Genomic DNA, 19128 nt, shown 5'->3' on the forward strand with positions numbered 1-19128 from the left:
CGCCTAACAGTTGGGTGTGGAGAGAAGTAGAAGGGTAAAAAGGAAAAAAAATGTTAAAAATTAAGCACATTGGGACATTTAAAAGTTTGTGAAATTTTCAGTTAGTCAAATTTAATAGGTTAATCTTTTTTATCATGTACTCTTTGAAAATTTTAAGAAGCATTCTAGGTGATGGAGTCCTCAAATATGAAGTAATTTTTGCATGTCTGTTTTACACATAAATGACGTTTGGTCTCACTACAAATTTGCTGCTCCAAAATTTGCTTTCCGGAGCTTTGGTGATCCTAAACCGAAGAAATCATAAATCTCATAAACATGCTATGAGATTTTGGAATCTGCAATTTTAATTTCGAAGCAACCTATTTAAGTTTTCTCTTTTCTGATGCCCTCCTTTTCTTGTTTTCCTTTCCTTTTTTTTCCCCTGTCATTTTTAGGTTTTCATTGACATCAAATCAAATAACTTACAATTGATCCAAAGATTGGACTTTTTGTTGTGTAAGGAATAAAAACAATGATATATAGTATTGTGGCTTTTAGTAGTTATGCTTATGGCATTTTCCAAGATGAAGAGCGGATTGAACTCACTCTTCTGTGCTAATATGCACGTCTGTATGAATTGGACCTTTGTCTAAACACAGTACATATTTTGATATCATCTATAAAGCTATCATTTCGACAAAAATAAAAAATAAAAAAATCCAATGATTGGGCACTCCCATGCACATAGGACACTGATATGAAGCTTCTTAACTAGATTTCAAATAAGGTGTTTGGATAGTAAAATGTTTTCCAAATATTATTTTAGCGCATCAAAATTATAATTCTCAGTCAACTTCTTGTCATTTCAATAACTTTTTTATCTAATATACATCATATTTCAAAAAAATATTATAGTAATTATTCTAAATAATATTTCAAATAATCTCGTATCCAAACACACCTTAAAATGACGGCTTATGCTTTGTTGATCTTAAACTTCCTATTGAAACTGTAAGCACAATATAACCATCATCCACCTCTCCCTTGTGCTATATTTCATTTCAATTTTCCTTTGCCTGCAAAGTGAAAAATTGCCACAGAAAATAAAAACATTAGTGGAATTTATGTAATTTGTTATTTATTGTCGCTTATGCCGCGCAAACGAGTAAAAATTAAACCTTGTTAAAAAAGAAAACCAAAAGACAGAGAACAGATTTTTATAAAGGAAGTGTATAAATGAAGGAGCTGGAAACTGAGCATAGGGAAAAACAATAATGTATTAGGTAGTTGCAAATACCTTTATGACAAGAGTCTTCCAAACAGAATTGCACTAAAGACAACAGCACCAAAATATCTATTTGATGCAAATCTGTAGAGTGAAAGGAATAAAATAAAACTTAGTTATAATATAAAATTTATTCATAAGAAATATATGCCAAGACTAGACTTGTGGATTGAGTTTGTGTATCTTTAATTAGACCTTCTTTCTGAAAATGGGCTAGATCACGTTTTGGGTTGGAACCCTCAAATTTTGTCAAAGCACTTTTTCAATTTTTTTTTTTTCATATGCCAAGGGATGTGCATTTTAAAAGAATGTTTCTACCTAACGGTTAAAAACCAGAAATCCTAGAGGCTCGATCTATAAGTATTAGTAAGAAGGATTTTTTTTTAAGATTTTATTTTAGTGTAAGTAGAAGAACTCAAAATCGAGATCTCTTGTTTATACTCTCTCTCCTCCCGTACCACCCAACTCGTCCCTTCTTCCCCCTTAGTAAGAACGATTAGATTACAGACACTAATACAATTTGACCTTTTGCCCATCCAACAATTCATGTATACTATCTTTACAAGCTTCAAAAGATTTATTCACATTTGCCCTGGACTTACCAACGACGAAAAGTAATTAGCTCAAAAAATTGTAAGAGAATGTTCTATACCTATAGCCAAAAGAAAGAATTATGATTGGAAGGTGTGAAAGTTAATTTTAGCGTGGGAGGATGAGCCTCTTTATAATTTCCTAAGAGCATCAATTATGCACAGTCAAATAATAAATTAATTTGAATTTTTTATCTTCATTAATAAGTACCCACTTTCTGAAACAATCTGCTGGGTTTGATAAGTCTACATCCCAAATCTGCCAAGCTATTTGACCGGATGCAGCTGCTAGCAATACATAAAATGGCCATCCTGTAACACTCGAAAATTATATAAACCTAAAAATTAGAATAACCAAAAATAAGATTAAAAATAAATAACCCTTCAAAAGGAGCTGAAAAAATGAGGAACATATTGTTGGCCAAATGTAGAGGTTGAATAACGATAGACATAAAATGGTCAAAGGATTGGGAATAAATTTTGTGGGAAAAGAAATCGGAAAAATATGGTTAAATAAAAAGATAGTATGAGTAACGCTGTCCAGATTATCTTCAAAAATACTTCTATCTCATTTAAAAATAAGAAGGTTAAAAACTCTATCTTGCTAGAAAGGGTGAAAAATGGTTTGGTTCCCAAGACTAGCTGGTGTGGTAAATTAAAAACAGTAAAAGCAAATAACAATAAGTAACATCTTGTATACAAAAGTTGCAAGCATTTTTACACGAGACAGGTTTACTCACTCATTTTTTTTAAAAAAAATATTTTCAGTAAGGGAAGGATATGATTTAAGAAATAGAAATGGAGAATGGAGATTTGAACTCAATACGTTTAATTTCTGAGGTCTCAACATTTTTTTGATCACAAGATAGGTTTACTCTAAATGTCTAAAAGTCTACCTAAGTTACAATCTAATCAAATATGATCTTGCAGTAGTCTAGACATGCTTATATAAATTAAGAATTTTCACAACAATATATAAAAAGTTAATTTTAGTTATAAATTGTAGAGATGATATTTCAAAAAAAAAAAGAATTATTATAAATTGTAGTTAACTAAAGATGAATGAATAGAAGTAAATACCAATGTGAGCGTTAAATCCAGCTAGAGCAAGACTAGCAATGGATGCAACTCCAAAACCAGTAGTCCACAATTTTGTTGAATCACCTAATAGCAAAGCTGTAGATTTGACACCCACTTTCACATCATCTTCTTTATCCTGTGACCAAATGCAGCATACATGGGTACAAGTATGTGAGTCAATGGCTCAATGCAACCACTAGGAAAATCAAACTACTCTTTCTAATATTGCATCTTAGAACTTAGAAGACGGCTCTTAAAATTCTCCGCGTTACCAGGTGTAAGATTCGAATTCTGATAATTGGAGATGGGAAAGGGATGGGAAACGCGTGGGAAGGATGAAAGAGAAAAATAATAATAATAAAATAATTGCATCAATATTGCCAACTAAATGGAGTTTAATAGCTTCAAAGATATTGAACACAGTAGAAATATATATATATATAACAAGATCAAATATGTAACAAGACCAAATTCTTTTGTGGCTTTCGAAAACCTAACTTTGTTCAAACATTTTTCGTACATAATTTAATTCTTTTTTTAAGTTCCACTGTTCTTTCTTACTAGGGTAATTAGCCAAGTCTTTCACTCTTTGGTTCCTATGATGCCAAAAAAAAAAAAAAAATTAATGATAAAAAGCCAAGCGATAGGTAACAAAATAAAGAGATCAAACCGCATAGGTTAGGACAACATGGCAACGTTTTCCATTTAAATACATATTATAAAAGCGAAATATAGGATTCATAGGCAAATAATTTACTAAGTAGTATCTTTTCTTACTCTTTATAGCACCCATCCAAATTTCACTTAGTGCCATTGTACAAAGACTGACCACAACTATAGTACCATTGTTTTAAAAAGAGGTAAACAGGGGAAAAGTTGAATGAGTACTATAGAGGTTAAGCTTTGATACCACTAGGCGTGTGCAACTCAGCACTCAAGCTTTATTTACCAAAAAAAAAAAAAAAACTCAGCACTCAAGAAATTCCGAGAATTTGTACCTGATGTGCATATATTGTATCAACCTCCAGTGTCCAGAAGAAGCAAGCAACGAGGACCGGGAAGACAATAGCAGGATCAAGACTTCCTTTAACAGCAGCCCATGAGTACAAAGCTCCCCAATTTGCAGTTAAACCAAGATGGGCTTGAGGCTGCATTGACATGTTTGAACTTCTCAATCAGCCCAATCTTTATTAAGTAAAGAGTATTTAGATTTTGTTTGATAACTCAATTTAACACTTAAATTTAATAGTTTTAGACTTTAATATATTCAAACGTATTTGATAATAAAAAATAGAACGTCTTAATTAATAAATAGAGTCTAAATGGTTTAGACAAAACTTACTCAAAACAATGAGTGATAAGCTGTTCACTTATTAATAAAGAATAGTTTCAAATGTTAAGATTTTAGTACTTAATAATTCAATAACTTAACAAATTTAGATTTCGAATTTCAGATTTCAAGTTTCAACTTTATCCAATAAGCCCTCAGACTTAATTAAGTTCGGATTGGACAGTCATGAGGTCTATCCCATGGTAACCAACTGTCACCAATAAAAAAATTTTGCACAACTATGCAATGATCTCAATTTTTTTTTTTTTTTGGGGATAGCCAAACAAAATGAATGAAAACTGAGAGATTGTTTTGCAACATGCTAAGACAATGGAAATAATAGGTTTTCTTTTCTTTTCTTTTTTGTGTTTAGCAAGGTAAGAAGTGGGGATGTAGATGGAAAGATTACAATTCAGGACCTCTAAGCAATGAAAACATCAGGTAAAGAGAGAGAGAGAAAATAAAGAAATAAGAAATGCGATCATTTTTTTATATTATTTATGTACGTTTTAGTTTCATAGTCGTTTTTTGCATATATAGCCAATTATTTTTCTTTCTTTTAGATGATCTCATTTTGTTATTCGGCTTTAGTTGTATTTACTTCAACTTACTAGCTAAAGCTTTACCTACATTGTTGAAAAGAAAACTAAACAGAGTGAATGAAAACTCAGAGATTGTTTCATGAATTGGATTGCATTTTTCATGGATTTTGGTAGAAAAATTACTGTAGCGATTTGATGTATGTGAGATAAAAAGGTGATAGGGAAGTGTGTTCACGGAAAACAAGACCATTTTTCAGTGAAAAATGGCTGTCCAAACAAGGCCAGGCAATGGGAACAATAGATAAAGCAAAAAGAGAAAAAAAAATAAAAGAATAAGATGTTCGATCATTTTTTTAAAATTTTATTTGTGTACACTTTAATCCCATAGTCGTATTTTGTAAATAATTTTTGTTAGATGATCTCATTTCGTCATTCAATTTTATTTATATTACTGATCTGTGGTATTCCATGGACTTCTGTATATTCATAACTTCGAATATTTTATCTGTGGACTTCTGTATATTCTTGGCTTGGACCAAAATAACTACACACATTTAATTGATTTTCCCTTTTTTTTTGTTGTTGGGGGAGGTTTGGCAAGAAAGACAACTAATTAAATGAGATCTAAACTAAGGAATAGTGGTTTTCCAATTTTTTTTATTATGATGGTGTAGAATAATGTATAATTTCAGCTGATGGCACTTTGACCAACTAGACAAATGAATTTGAAAGCTTTAAAAAAATTGAATAATATGCAACTGATAAAGCAAAATTAATACATAATGATCTTTAGATTAGATTAATTAATGTTCAAGAATTTGTGTGTGTGTGTGTTAAGGTAAAGTAAACTAGAGGTTGATCTAACTAATCATTAATCTTGGAAATTTTATTATTATTCTTTATGTTGAGGTTGAAAATTAGTGTTTGTTTCTATGTACTGCTATTATTCCACTTTTAGTTTTAGAAAGTCTATATGAAATCAAGGACTTATCATATCGGAAATAGTTTAACTAAGAAAGATTAATATAATAATTGTCTTAACCAGAAATAATTGGCTTATTACTAATATCATTCTAAAATAATTGTCTTAACTTGATTAGCCATGCCTAGAAATATGTAAGCTATAATATTTAGTGAAATGAAATTTTTAGAAAATCATAGAGAACATTGCATCAATATTGTATCTAGTGCAAAAGTGTTTCATCTAAACCAATGTTTTAGTATTTAAAGTTTCATTTTAAAAAAGTTAAAGTTATTGTGGACGTAATTTATGAGATGGAAAAAAAGATAAGAGATACAATACCCAATAAGTAATTCTCTTCATGAGCGGGTAAGTGAAGATCAACGGCAAGGATGAAACCCATAAAATACGGCTGTATATAAACAAAAGACATAAATCAACACATTAGAATTTCAAGATGCCCAACAAATAAAAAACAGAAAAATAAAAATTAATAATGAATTAGAACCTAAGCAGCAGTCCAGTATATATTTGACACGAAATTAAAATGCAGGAGGAGAATATCTAGTTTTGTTATGGTAATTAACTTGATTATCAAATACTTGTATTGATTAGTTCGATAAAAAAGAATAACTATTTGTAACTCACAACCTAACTTAGGGTCCATTTGGGTTGCGATAGTTTATTGAATAGTACTTCCTTAATAGAACTTTTAATAAAAGCACTTATTAACTGTTTAAGTACTTTTAAATATATATTTGAAAACACAATTCAATAAGTACTTATTGTATTAGATAATATGTAATATGAAATTTTTTAAAAATATTTATCTCTTTATTTGGTTCATAATATAGGATAAGATGATTAAATTTGATATTTTATTTTTTAAATTACAAAAAAGTTACTTTAAAAGCATCAAATTTGAATTTTTGCTACAAGTGCTTTTAATTTCAAAAGTTCAACTCCTAATTTTATAGGATGATATTTATCAAATACTTTAAAAGCACTTTTAACACTTAAAAGTTTTTTTTTTTTTTATCAAAAGTACCGCAACCCGAAATGAGGCCTTAGATATAAGCGACTTGTTTTCGCGTACTGATGTTAATTGTGCTGCAACTTAAGTCATTCAATCATTTTTTACTTTCTTGAGTTTCTTCTACTTACCTAAATAATGTGAAAGAGTTTAAAACGTAAGGTCATTTACCAATTGCCTTTTCTTTAAAAAAAACATAGTAACATTATATGCATTTGCCTACTTGTCTAGATATTGGGGACGCACCGACTCGAATATTTGGATTCTGGTCTGCTTGTGCTTGGCCGGTGTGTTCTTTGAGTTTGTAAATAAAGTTTTATTATAATTTACTGTAGCTCTTTTAGAAAAAATACAGACTCTGACATTTGTCTTTATCTTTTCAAAACAACCCCCGTCCCTCACCACACCACCCATCACCCACCATTGGTGACCTTCGTCACCCATCATAACTACTCATTTTTGTCATCAGTATCTTATTTAAAAGTTATCAAAAAAATGTAACTAGTTTGATGTTTGATCAGAATAGATGCGAGGGACGATATCAATAGTTGTTCGGATTCGCTGATGAAATATAAAGAGAAATGAATAAGAAGAAAAAAGAAAAAAATTATAAAACTCATCCTTTGTTTAAGCACAGTAAACAAGGGAATTTTATTAGAATGTTAAAATTAGTATTATCATTTTAAACGAGTAACGGAAGTACGTGTAATTTTTAAAATGTTGAGAGTTAAGTGAAATTATTGAAAATCTCAATCACCTCCTTTTTTTTTTTCCAATTGAAAACCACAGACAGAGGTATGGGTGGCTATTTATTTATTATTCCAGACCTGAATGAGATGTGGCTGCTTTAATTGCATGTTTCGGGAAACCTAATGTGATCTTGACTTTGGCAGCTATTAAGACTGCAGGTGGCGGTTTTCGACCGCATAGGGATGCTAAAATGACGACTAATTAAAGAAGAATATCAAGAGACCACCTTGCATGGATACGAGACATAAGCTAGAAGATAAGTCGGAGTTGAGGCAAAAATGAAACAACACTAAATGGTTTTACCATGTAATTTTGGCCATTTAACTATTTAAGTCTTAATAACATATCTTACTATTGTACCTACACAATTAAAGATTCTAGTTTTCGGATTTGTCAATTATTACATTTTAGTTTGTCCAAGACAAGAAAAGGAAAAAAAGAAGAAGAGGATAACCAAAAAAAAGAAAAGAAAAGGAGATGGAAGAGTTTAGGTTATTAGGTTATTTAATAGAACGCGTTGCAGCTACTTACTATATCGTTAAGCCATATAAGAAAGAGACAAAATAAAAGGATAAGGATGAGAGTATAATTTTATTATATATATGGTAGTTGCAAATTGATTATGCAAAGCTTTTTCCCCCTTTTGTAGCAAATCTCTTAAACAGAGGAGGGGTGTCACCTTAAAATTTATGAATTAAATTTTTTTTTTTTTTAAAAAGAAAGGAGTTATCTATGGGAGCAGAAATTGTTGAAAATCTAAAACTCTTGGTAAGGTAAGAATTGGTCATTCAATATAGCTAGGGTTTTTGCCTATAAGTGAATTAATAGGTTAATACTGGTTGCTACTTGAGGCCTAGGACAAGAGTCAAAGGGGGCGCATACCTTAGTTCATTTACTCGGAGAAAAATTCCATATCCGAGTAACACTTGAATTCCAAGGAAACAAAGTGCTTGAAATCCCGTTATTGCCCCAGAGGCAAGCGGCCTTCCTTTGGTTCGCTCAACCTGCAGTATAGATATGGGTTTGAGAGGGTAATTATCTTTTTTTTTTTTTTTTGGATTTGGTAACTAAGCAATTATATTTAGACCAATAATTGCATTAGAGACAATGTGATTTTGAGCACAGACACAGCATAAAAAGTTTGAAACTTTGAAAGAAATCATGAGAACGTTCATTTTTCAGGGAGGAGGAGTACGTATATTTAAAAGTTAGGGATAAAATGTTAGGAACTTAGGATTAGATTGATGGGTTAATTTATATTTGAACACTATATACTCTTCTCATCCTATTTTGATAGTTTTAATATTTTTTTCACATAGTCTAAGACAAGTTACTTAACTTTATTGAAAGAATAAATCTAATCTACTATTTTCTTAAAATACCCCTATATTAATATCAGTAGTGTAAGACGGTAAGTATCTATTATACCTTTACATTAATTGTAACAACAATCTTAATGAAAGGTTACATCATTCAATGCATGAATCGATGCACTTAATGAGTAAGGTAGATTATATTCACTGATAATAGAGTACACTAAATAAGAGTATTTTAGAAAAATGATTGAATCAAACTGGGATAGGTTAATTTATATTTGAACACTATATACTTCCTTCATCCTACTTTGATAGTTTTAATATTTTTTTCACATAATTTAAGACAAGTTAATTAATTTTATTGGAAGAATAAATCTAACCTACTATTTTCTTAAAATACCCCTATATTAATGAGTAAATCTTATATACACTGACAATGCATACACTATCACTGTTGGATCCATGACACATGTGTAAGAATTAAATTTCAAATTCAAAATTTGCATAGTTGTCATTCATCCAATACGCTGTATTAATATAAGTAGTATAAGTATCTATTATACCTTTACATTAATTGTAACAACAATCTTAATGAAAGGTTACACCATTCAATGTATGAATCAATGCACTTAATGAGTAAGGTAGGTTATATTCATTGATAATAGAGTACATTAAATAAGAGCATTTTAGAAAAATAAAACTTAACTATAATCACTAGTTGATTGAATCAAAATGGGCTGGGATTCACAGCCATATTTCGTACATCATTAATATTAAGAAAAGGCTCTGACATTGCTATGTCATGTGTATGGCTACCGACTTGTCTTCGGCTATGGGCTCGCCCCGTACACACACACATACTCCCTCCGTTCCACTTTGATAGTCCTGTTTCTTTTTTCACACAGTTTAAGAAAAAGTAGTTAATTTTATTGGAAAAGTAAATTTAGATTGCTATTTTTCTAAAATACCCTCACATTAAATAGAGTACAACTTTATGGGAACTTGAATTAATGGTAAAAAAAGAATCAACTCTCATTAAATGGAGTAGGTTTATAGTAACAACAACTTACATTGAATAAGGGTATTTTAGGAAAATTAAAATACAACTACATTCTTCAATTGGAAAGTGGATTACAATTTGGGACAGACGAAAAAAGAAAACAGGACTATTAAAGTGGAACGAAGGGAGTATATAATATAATTATAGCACTCGGGGCGGTGAATTGTTTTAAAGTTCAGATCTAATCTCTTAGATCCATACTATTTATATCATAATTTGTGTAAGTGATATATTTATGTCTCATAGATCCCCAAAGATCTGTACCAAGAAAAAGGGAAATCCCACTTTTTTGTGCCTCTCTTTAATATTCCGTTGATTATCTTTATTTTCTGCTTACTTAATTTATATATATTTGTTTGTATTTATCATGTTACAAACAACCACCACCCTTTACATATAAAATAATAATAATAATAATACCGCCCTTGTATAGTTTTTTGCTTCTAGAGAACAAGAAACTAGATTACATTTTAGTTTTTACCAAGTGAAAACTGGAAACATGTGAAATTGTCAATTGCTCTGTATCTCCAAATGAAAAGTAAAAACATAATTTAAGATTCAGTAATCAAATGGAAAAGGGATCATCACCTGTGCATCAAAATCCTTGTCAAAATAATCGTTAATGGTGCATGCAATATTTCTTGACATAAAAGACACCAGGAAAAAGAATGCCAACATCTTCATATCAGGAAGGCTGCCGGGGTTCGCAGTGAATGCAAGCGACCACAAGCATGGCCATGCAAATAAAAACGTCCCCGTCGGGTTGTCCAAGCGGACAAGGTAGGCATAAGGCCGAGCTTTTTCAGGGAAAACTGCTTCAATCCAAGAAGAAGTGACAGCTTTTTCTTCTTCAGCTTTCTCTAATGTCTTATCTGAGGCCGAAACTTGTGGAGCTTGATTAGCTAAGTTGAAGCCTCTGCCAAGAAGTCTTACACTTTTTATCAAAGAACGGTTGAAAATGGCTGAGTTTTCCAAAGTGTAATGGCTGATTTTGGAGTTTGATTTGGCTGGTTTGATGGATATGGAGGGACGAAGTTGATGGTTCAAGTTCGAGATTGGGTTAGTTCTAGAGAAAGTTTGGGAAGAAGACATGATGAGCTTGGAAGCTTGGGCCATTGTTTTCTTTCTTAAGTCTAATGCATGTATTAGGCATGTATGTAGTTAGAAGCTTAGGATGTTGCCATATATACTGATCCAATTTGATCATCTAGTCAGGGATAAAGGCTGCTGTCTAAAATCAACATATACAGCTAGTATTGCTCAAATTGTCTGGATATATGAAACAAAAAATATGTGATTTCACATTGACTTAGAGGCTAATGGTTTCGGATATTTTGTAGCTTTAGAACATTGGTGTATTTGGGCTGTAAATCAACAATTTAATTTGATAGTTCTTTTTTTTTTTTTTTTCAAAAAAGACTCCAAATCTTTATAATGGAAAACAAAGTGCAAATTTATTCTTCTTGTTGAGCCAAGTTAGTTAGGAGTTTTGGATGTTGCTATATATATTGATTTGATCATCTAGAGGCGCATAAGGGCTGCTTCCTAAACGAAGGGAGAATATTCAAGAGTCAAAATTTTCAAAATCAACATATACAGGGCTAATTCCTTAGAATATTACCCAAAAATAAAAAAAAATTTGGCAAATGTGGTGCTGACAAAGTCCATTCCTAAAATCAGCACGGCGGGCAACAGCGTTTTTAACTTTTTTGAATTCCTGCGGCAGCCACTTTTTTTTTTTTTTATAAATAAAAGTTCAAGGGCTGTAGCTCGGCAGCCTTTTTTTTTTTTTTTTTATCAAAAGAAAATTTCTGAGCCTGCCGGTTATCTGAAGTTAGAAACCTTTCATTTGCAAATTGTTGAGGATTTGATGGTGTTGGTCTCCGCCGGCAGGTCCAAAGTGCACAAAAGTCACATAACTTTGGTCATGGACTGACTCATGGCGTGCTTTTTCCGGATGAATTCTCTGAAATTTTATATTCTTTCCAAAAGAAAACCAGTCCCAATGCCATGCTAATTCTTCAAGTCAAACAAAAAAAAAAATTATAGACTAGATTCATGCTGTAATTTACTGTATCTAATTTGTCGGAGTTAATGTTTATTTTCAGAAAAGAAAAAGAAGAAACAGATGCTCTTGAATTTGGTTTGTTTGGACAGCAATTTATTTGGCCAAATATATTTGCTTACATCATCATTACAATTTCCAATACACCTTTTTACCTTCCCAATTACCTTTTTATCTCACATACATCACATCACAAAAAGTGCTACAGTAAAAATATCTCAAATAATTTACAATCCAAACAGAGCCGGCTTGAATATTGGGTGAATTTCATTTGGATTTCTACGTTCTTGAAAATTTTTGTGTACTGAAAAAAACGGACCGTTCCTTGTTGTCAGTTTTTTTTTTTCTCATTTTCTTGATCTAATTCTTCACTAGGGAAGCATTGACTCCAATTTTAAGTAAAACCAAGATTTTCAATGTGTAAAATTTTCATTATCAAGATTAAAATCTGCAAATTTCCCTTATTTCTCATGTCTTTTTTTTGTCAATTGGCAATTTCATTATCTGAAAATCTTACCCTTCATATTGAATAATTAAAGCCCGTTAGTTGGTAAACATGTTCAACAAATTAAAGGTCAATAAAAGTCAGGTATGACTGAAACAATTATGTATTCCTTGTTTGGATCCTGGTTTTCGGCAGAAAAAATTTTATATTTTATGTGAATATATTTTCCAATCACTTTTTTAGTTTTACTTCACATATATCAAATCGTTACAGTATATTTTTCTAAAAAAAAAAAAAACTTTTAAAAGAAGCAATCCAAATGAGAGCATTTAATATTGGAATATTTTCAAGCTGTATGCAGTTAAAATTTGAATGGACTCAATAAAAAAGTGCTCCAATTCATCAAGTAATTCAAGTCGGCTACCAATCACGAAGTTTCCACTGATTTTTCATGCATGTGGGTCGATATGGGCACGCTAACTTTTCATTTTCAATGTGTATTAAAATTCCACATCAACATATACAGGTAGTACTGCTGAAATTCCGCATCTAAACATATGGAATAATCAGTGACGGAGCCAGGATTTTTTTTTTTGGGGGGCCAAAATTGAAATTCCATTCAAAGATGACTAATTCATATATATATATATATATATATATATATATATATATCAACTCTCATAATATAAACTAAAATTGAAAAAATTTAGGGGGGGCCAATTTTATTTTACACACATATTTACATATTATGAATTAAAATTCTCAAAACTTAGGGGGGGCCATGGCCCCCCTCTGCCCCCCCTTGACTCCGTCATTGGGAATAATATATACAGTAAATAAATAAACAAGTAATAGTCACATAGAAACAAGTTGGCTGTATGGAATCACATTGACGTAGAGGCTTATGATTTCGGATATTTTAATAGTTTTAGAACTTTAGTACATTCAGATGTCAATCAACAATTTAATTTGATTTTCTTTTTATTTTTTCTCAAAAAAGGTTTTAAGCCTTTATAAAGAAGAATGAATAGTAGATTATTTGAGAGTCGAATTAAGAACATTAAAGTTAACTAAATTTCTTCCTAGTAAAGCAGAGTTTTGGAGATAATGTACTATGTTAACTTGTAACTTTTTTTTGAAGTTTATAAACATTTAGAACTTCACCACACCATGAATGGGGTCCGTATAAATTATTGTTTATATGCAAGTGGCATTAGTCTTATATATGCATTGCTACAACATGCAGCATTATTGGACCCTTCAAGTTTTGCAGCTTCCTTATTCTATTCCAAATTGATAGTCGCTTTTGGCGAATGCAACTTGTGTAGAGTTTGTCATTTGAACTTAGTAATTTTCGTACATTTTTCCCCTCAAAAAATTGGGAATCTGAAATACTTTTCAGTTAAAAGTCCCAATGAATTTGAATCTTTTAAAATGACAAAATTCTTGTTCGCTGGCGAAATCAAAATCCTTCCTTATCTCCGACGGAGTTTTTGAGCCTCCACAACCCATACCAAGGTTATAATACCCCGATGTGTAGTGATTTCTCATATTTGGATTAAAATAAGTAGGTGGAGGATACATGAAAATTGGATATGAAAAATTTGGTGGATTTTGGAAATTTGGAAGTGAATAAATTTCGGGACATGCATAATTTTGCACATTTGTACGAATACCAGAAAATGGGTAATTTGGATAATTTGAAAAATTTTGGTGGTTTTGACTTTGTGAGGAGGATGAATTTTCTATATTTGGAGCATTTAACATATTTGTAAAACTACTAAAATTCTCATCCATGATCACAAAATATTGAAATTTTAAAAAATTGTGCAAAGAGGCTAAGGAAAATGAGTGAGAGAGTAAAAGAAATAATAGAGTAGGATAGTAAGATATGAAAAAAAAAGGAGTGTGTTGTGTGTTTATATACAGAATTAAAATATAACCGTTGGAAAAAAAAATGAACGTTGCTAACTTTAACTTGCTGGTATAAATTTTGTCCGTTGTAGCTTCAAAAAAATTAGTCCGTTGCCGTTTCAAAACAATTGGTCCGTTGCTGACACTGGCCCACTATTATACGCATCATTGTAATTGTGACGACCCCACCTCCCCCTAAGGCGTACCAGAGGGTTCGGCGGACCGCCTGCCCAACTCTCGTCAGGACTCACTTACTAAAATCACGTGCACACAACCATGAACCATAAATAACATCCACAATTCAAGCTTATAATTTACATTGATAGAAATCAGGGTACAAGGTCTCGATATACTTAAACTAGTTCAAAACGTATACAGTCCAAGTACAAAATGTTCCATTCGAGAAATAGCGCGAGTACAAGTCAAAATTCAAAAACAAAGTCTAAAGTAACTAGACTACGCTAGTCTTTACACTTCTCACGCTTCGCTCGTAACCCTGTAAAGAAAATAAAACTAATAGGGTGAGCCGAAACTCAGTGAAGTTCCAAATATCAAATTTGCCAACAAATCAAGTAATAACATAGTAATAGTGAAATAGCGAGTAAACAAGTCAAATCAGGGAAATAGTACTTCAACTAGCCAAGTAATATCAGGTTTGCAGTCATATATAAGGATACGGTAATCATATCTCGGTTCCATTCCAGCTTGATCAATGGGTAGTTGACACTCCGTCAACTTTCAAGTAATAACAAGTCCAAAATAAAACTCCATTACACGCCAATCCCCGTCCACCGATCAACCCCCTTTTCCGGGCCCTCACGCCACACGAAACACGGGTGGTAATACTCGAGTATACCGGATTGCCGAGGAGATAACACTCCACTCGACCTTACTAGTGACCCAGGGTTTGTTATCTAATCGACCAGGCCCTTGCCGGCTCAACTCGATTAACTAGCCACAGGGTTTCTGAAATTCCAGGCAAGACATATCTCAAGTACATGTAGAGCAAGTCAAATATAATTACTAGCAAGAACAAGTCATATTAGGGCAAGTGCGGTAAAGTACACCCTCGCCCTATCATTCATTTTCATGTAATCATACAAGTCAAGTAAGGAACACATGTATCAAGTACAATCGGATATTTGGAAGCATTCACCAAAATATAGTGCCTCAAGTATTCACGTTCAATTACACTCCAGGCTTGGAGTCCAGATCTGCGATAAAAACTCAGTTTAAGAACTTTGAAACACGAGTAGGATTCGAAATTTAAACGTTCCGTTCATTAAGAATCGACCAATTGAAATTCATTTGAAAGACACTTGTGAAACACTTGCTCGCTTTTCAAATCGTAAGGTTTTTGTAGCATAGATACTTGGAAATAACACTTGTGTTGAAAGTACAAGGAAATTCAAGTTTACATTGGCCATTATGTCTTTTCCTCAAGGGTACAAGTTCGGCCATGTCCTAACGTATAACCCTCGATAAACATCGTAGCAAAGGTTCTCGCTAGTTTAAGTGATAATCACTTAACCTTTACTCAAGTTGCAAATATAGTTTTCTAGTTCTCGAGCGTAAATTCGGGCAGCATGCCCTTTGTGTTTACCTAATTTTCCAGCCATTTAGGCTTCATTATTTTTCCTCAACCAAAACCCAAAGTCACACATATCAGAAATTTAAGTCAAAAGCCGTTCCATAGGCTCACAACATCATAAGAATAAGAATCACAATAATAACAAGTGCAGAAATACAATCTAGTAAAAGACAGATTTGACGTGTGAATGCGGAAATAACACATCCGAGGCTACGCTTATCGGATTGAGGCGAAACTTATGCCGTTTCGAAGCTAAGACACAGGGCTACAATGTTCATGAAGATCACTTAGTCCAGTTCCTAATGCAACTTAGTCAAATCCTCAAATTATAGAACCAAAATCCAACTCATCGGCTATTTAACCACACTGCACTGGAATGGTCATATCTCAGGTTACAAAGGTCCGATTAAGGTGCTCTTAGAGGGGTTTAAAAGCTAAGACAGAATACTAAAACTTTCATGTTTTGGCAGAAAGCTAAATCAGTACGGATCCTAGTGAATAAACGTGATAAACTGGATAAACTGACCAAACGGACTGCTGGGAAAAACCTTAAAATAGTAAGGGTATTTTGATCTTTTCACAACCTACGTTGCTCTGATTGAGCTGAAATTTTGTAGGCACCTATAAAATACCATTCTCTACAACTTTCATGTTTTGACCTAAGGCCAATTCGGCCTCTAACATGCAGCTACAAAACCGGACAGAAAGGAAGAAAAATTTTCCAGAAATCTGGAATTTTCAGTTTTTAATGTAACCTTCCTTGATTTCTCACTTCCAACACTACCAAAACCCCTTATATAAACTTAATTACAACATATATATATCATACATCAAATTGGCAGCAAATCCTCAAACCCTAGTTCATAATATCAAAAGGGGAAAACCTCCAAAACATGATAGCATCCATGATTCACCACAAAATTGAGTTACTAAGCTTATTTAAACAAGATTGAAAGTAAGAATTAGAGAGATCATCTTCCTTACCTTGATTAGTGTCCACCAAGTGTATCCCTAGCTTTCCCTTTCACAATCCCACCAACAAATCACTAACTAAACACTCAAAGGTGAGTTTAATCGGTTTATTTCTTTTGTTTTCTCACTTAGTAGTTTGATTCAAGAAGAAATGGAGAGATTTTCCCTTGGTGTTTTTTTCCCTTCTTCCTCTCGGCCAAGGAGCAGAAATAAGGGGAAGAAGATGCAAAAATTGGGGTTAAATAGAAAGTCCTTGTCTTGGTCAAGAAACTCTAGGGTGGCGACACTTGTCGCCACCACCACCTTTCATTTTTCTCTTTCTTTTCCTTGCATTTCTAGCCTTAATTTTCGGTCAAAGCAGCTGCCAAGTAAGAAGATATTTTGCTCAAAAGTCAATAAGCTTGTTTGGTAAGAAAAATGGTGGTCAAGTGGTGCGTTCAAACGGTAGTGCGCGGGACCCGCCGGTTCCCGCCGTTTTTCTTAAAAACTCACGTATTAGGGTTTTTACTTCCCATTCACTAACCTTATATCATTGCTACTAATCACATATTATTTCTCACTTAAAAGTCACTTTTAATTTCTAAATTTAATCCTTACTCTGTACCGAAAATTCATCCGGCGAAAAATCGCGAAAACCCTAATTTTGCTCCAAACTTGAAACCGAAGCGTGAAACCCTACTTTCTAGGTTTATTTACACTTATTGTGAAATAATAGGGTAGTGGGGCTTTGATAAATAATAATTTTCAAATAAAAGGGTATTTTTGAGAAAAATATAAGAAATTTGCGAGTTCTCACACTAATGGGCATTATATGGCCACAATGGGCGGCCATATAATGAACCCGTGTCATGAAAGGCATTACTCGCATCATTACACTCTGTTGCAGATGCCCTAACAAAGCAGATATGACACTGTGAATGGGAGGAATGGACTATTCTAATATCTGAGGATTCCCAATCCATTGTACAAACCCTTTTTGTTTCAGTGCTGTGAAAAATCTTTTGGTTGGTTGGTTGGAGCACACCGAAAGAGGTTGACATTCAATCTAGCATTACAATTGCTGATAATACATAATTAAGACTTTATAATCTCATATATTGTAACTTGATCATTTGACAAGACTTACATTACGTGAGAATTTCATCATGAATGAAGGAAGGAATTTAGAGCATGTAAAGTGGATATAGTCTCACATGTACACCTAAGTTGATTATTATAGAAGCAAGCAGCAATCAGCTACTGATGATACATGGATAAAGAATTTTGTTAAAGAATTAATACCTGTCTATAAATGAATAATAACATGATATAATCGATTAAAATTAAGGTAAATCTAACATCATATATGCAGTTTGGAACTGTAGTTTTCTCCTTCCTGTTTGCTCAACCTCTTGCATCAATTATAATGCAAAATCCTTGCCCTTTGTCATATTTGATATTTTCTTTTGAGGGTTCATAGTTGACATTAATCCATTGAAATTTTACATTATGCTCCGACATATGTGGCAATATGCCAGTGTCTTAGATCACTAACATCAAATAAACTACTAAACTATATGCTTGGAAGATTTGTCTCTGAACTAATTAATGAGCAGGGGGGATGCTGGAGTGAGGACCTGATTAAGAAAGTTTTCCTGATTATGAAGTGGACACAATTTGTTCAATACCATTATGTGATTCATGGCCTGCTGATCAGATAGTATGGATGCCACTACGCCAATGATGGACAGTTCTCAGTTAAGTCGGCATATCGGATGATTATTGACCTTTTAAAACACTGGAGTGGAAAGATTGAATCGTCGCCCGCCATCACTTGAAGAGATGAAATTCTGGAAAGGAGCGTGGAAATTAGAGGTGCCCCCAAAGGTAAAAAGTTTTGTGCGGAGATTATGCTGGAGTGCTTTACCAACAGGAACAAATCTGAAGATCAAGAGTTGCAGGTGTTAATTCTTCATATCCTTGGTGTGGGGAATGCAGATGAAGATGACAGGCATGTCTTTTCTGACTGTAGATTTTCTGCTGCAGTGTGGAAACGGGCGGCTTTAAGTACTGGTATGGTAGAGATATTGGAATCAATGCGTCCAATGGAAAGAGAATTTATTGCAATATTGTTATGGAGGATATGGTATGCTAGAAACAGGTTGATGTTTGTTGGAGTCATCTTGAAGGCTCATACAGAGGTAGAATGGGCAAAAAAATATCTACTAGAGTTGAT

At 32.8% G+C, this 19128-nt stretch overlaps 1 protein-coding gene across 1 annotated transcript; it reads right to left on the minus strand.

The window, feature by feature from the left end:
- Positions 1 to 1278: 1278 nt before the first annotated feature.
- LOC113741544 (4-hydroxybenzoate geranyltransferase 2-like) lies at positions 1279 to 11042 on the minus strand. The gene is made up of 7 exons (XM_027269080.2): positions 10515 to 11042; positions 8433 to 8554; positions 6110 to 6179; positions 3933 to 4082; positions 2935 to 3070; positions 2070 to 2166; positions 1279 to 1348 (listed from the first exon to the last, which is right to left on the minus strand). Exons 1-7 carry the CDS (start codon positions 11040 to 11042, stop codon positions 1279 to 1281), a joined length of 1173 nt encoding a protein of 390 aa, XP_027124881.1.
- Between the last annotated feature and the right edge of the window lie 8086 nt (positions 11043 to 19128).

The sequence above is a fragment of the Coffea arabica genome, chromosome 4e (assembly GCF_036785885.1).
Source record: "Coffea arabica cultivar ET-39 chromosome 4e, Coffea Arabica ET-39 HiFi, whole genome shotgun sequence".
Lineage (NCBI taxonomy): Eukaryota > Viridiplantae > Streptophyta > Magnoliopsida > Gentianales > Rubiaceae > Coffea > Coffea arabica.

Excerpts from the sequence above, each read along its gene's own strand:
- LOC113741544 (XM_027269080.2), bottom strand. The coding sequence starts at position 11,042 with ATGGCCCAAGCTTCCAAGCTCATCATGTCTTCTTCCCAAACTTTCTCT. Across the intron at positions 4,083-6,109 it reads TGAAGAGAATTACTTATTGG|CCTCAAGCCCATCTTGGTTT; the intron begins GTATTGTATCTC and ends ATGTCAATGCAG. Across the intron at positions 3,071-3,932 it reads ATACAATATATGCACATCAG|GATAAAGAAGATGATGTGAA; the intron begins GTACAAATTCTC and ends ATTTGGTCACAG.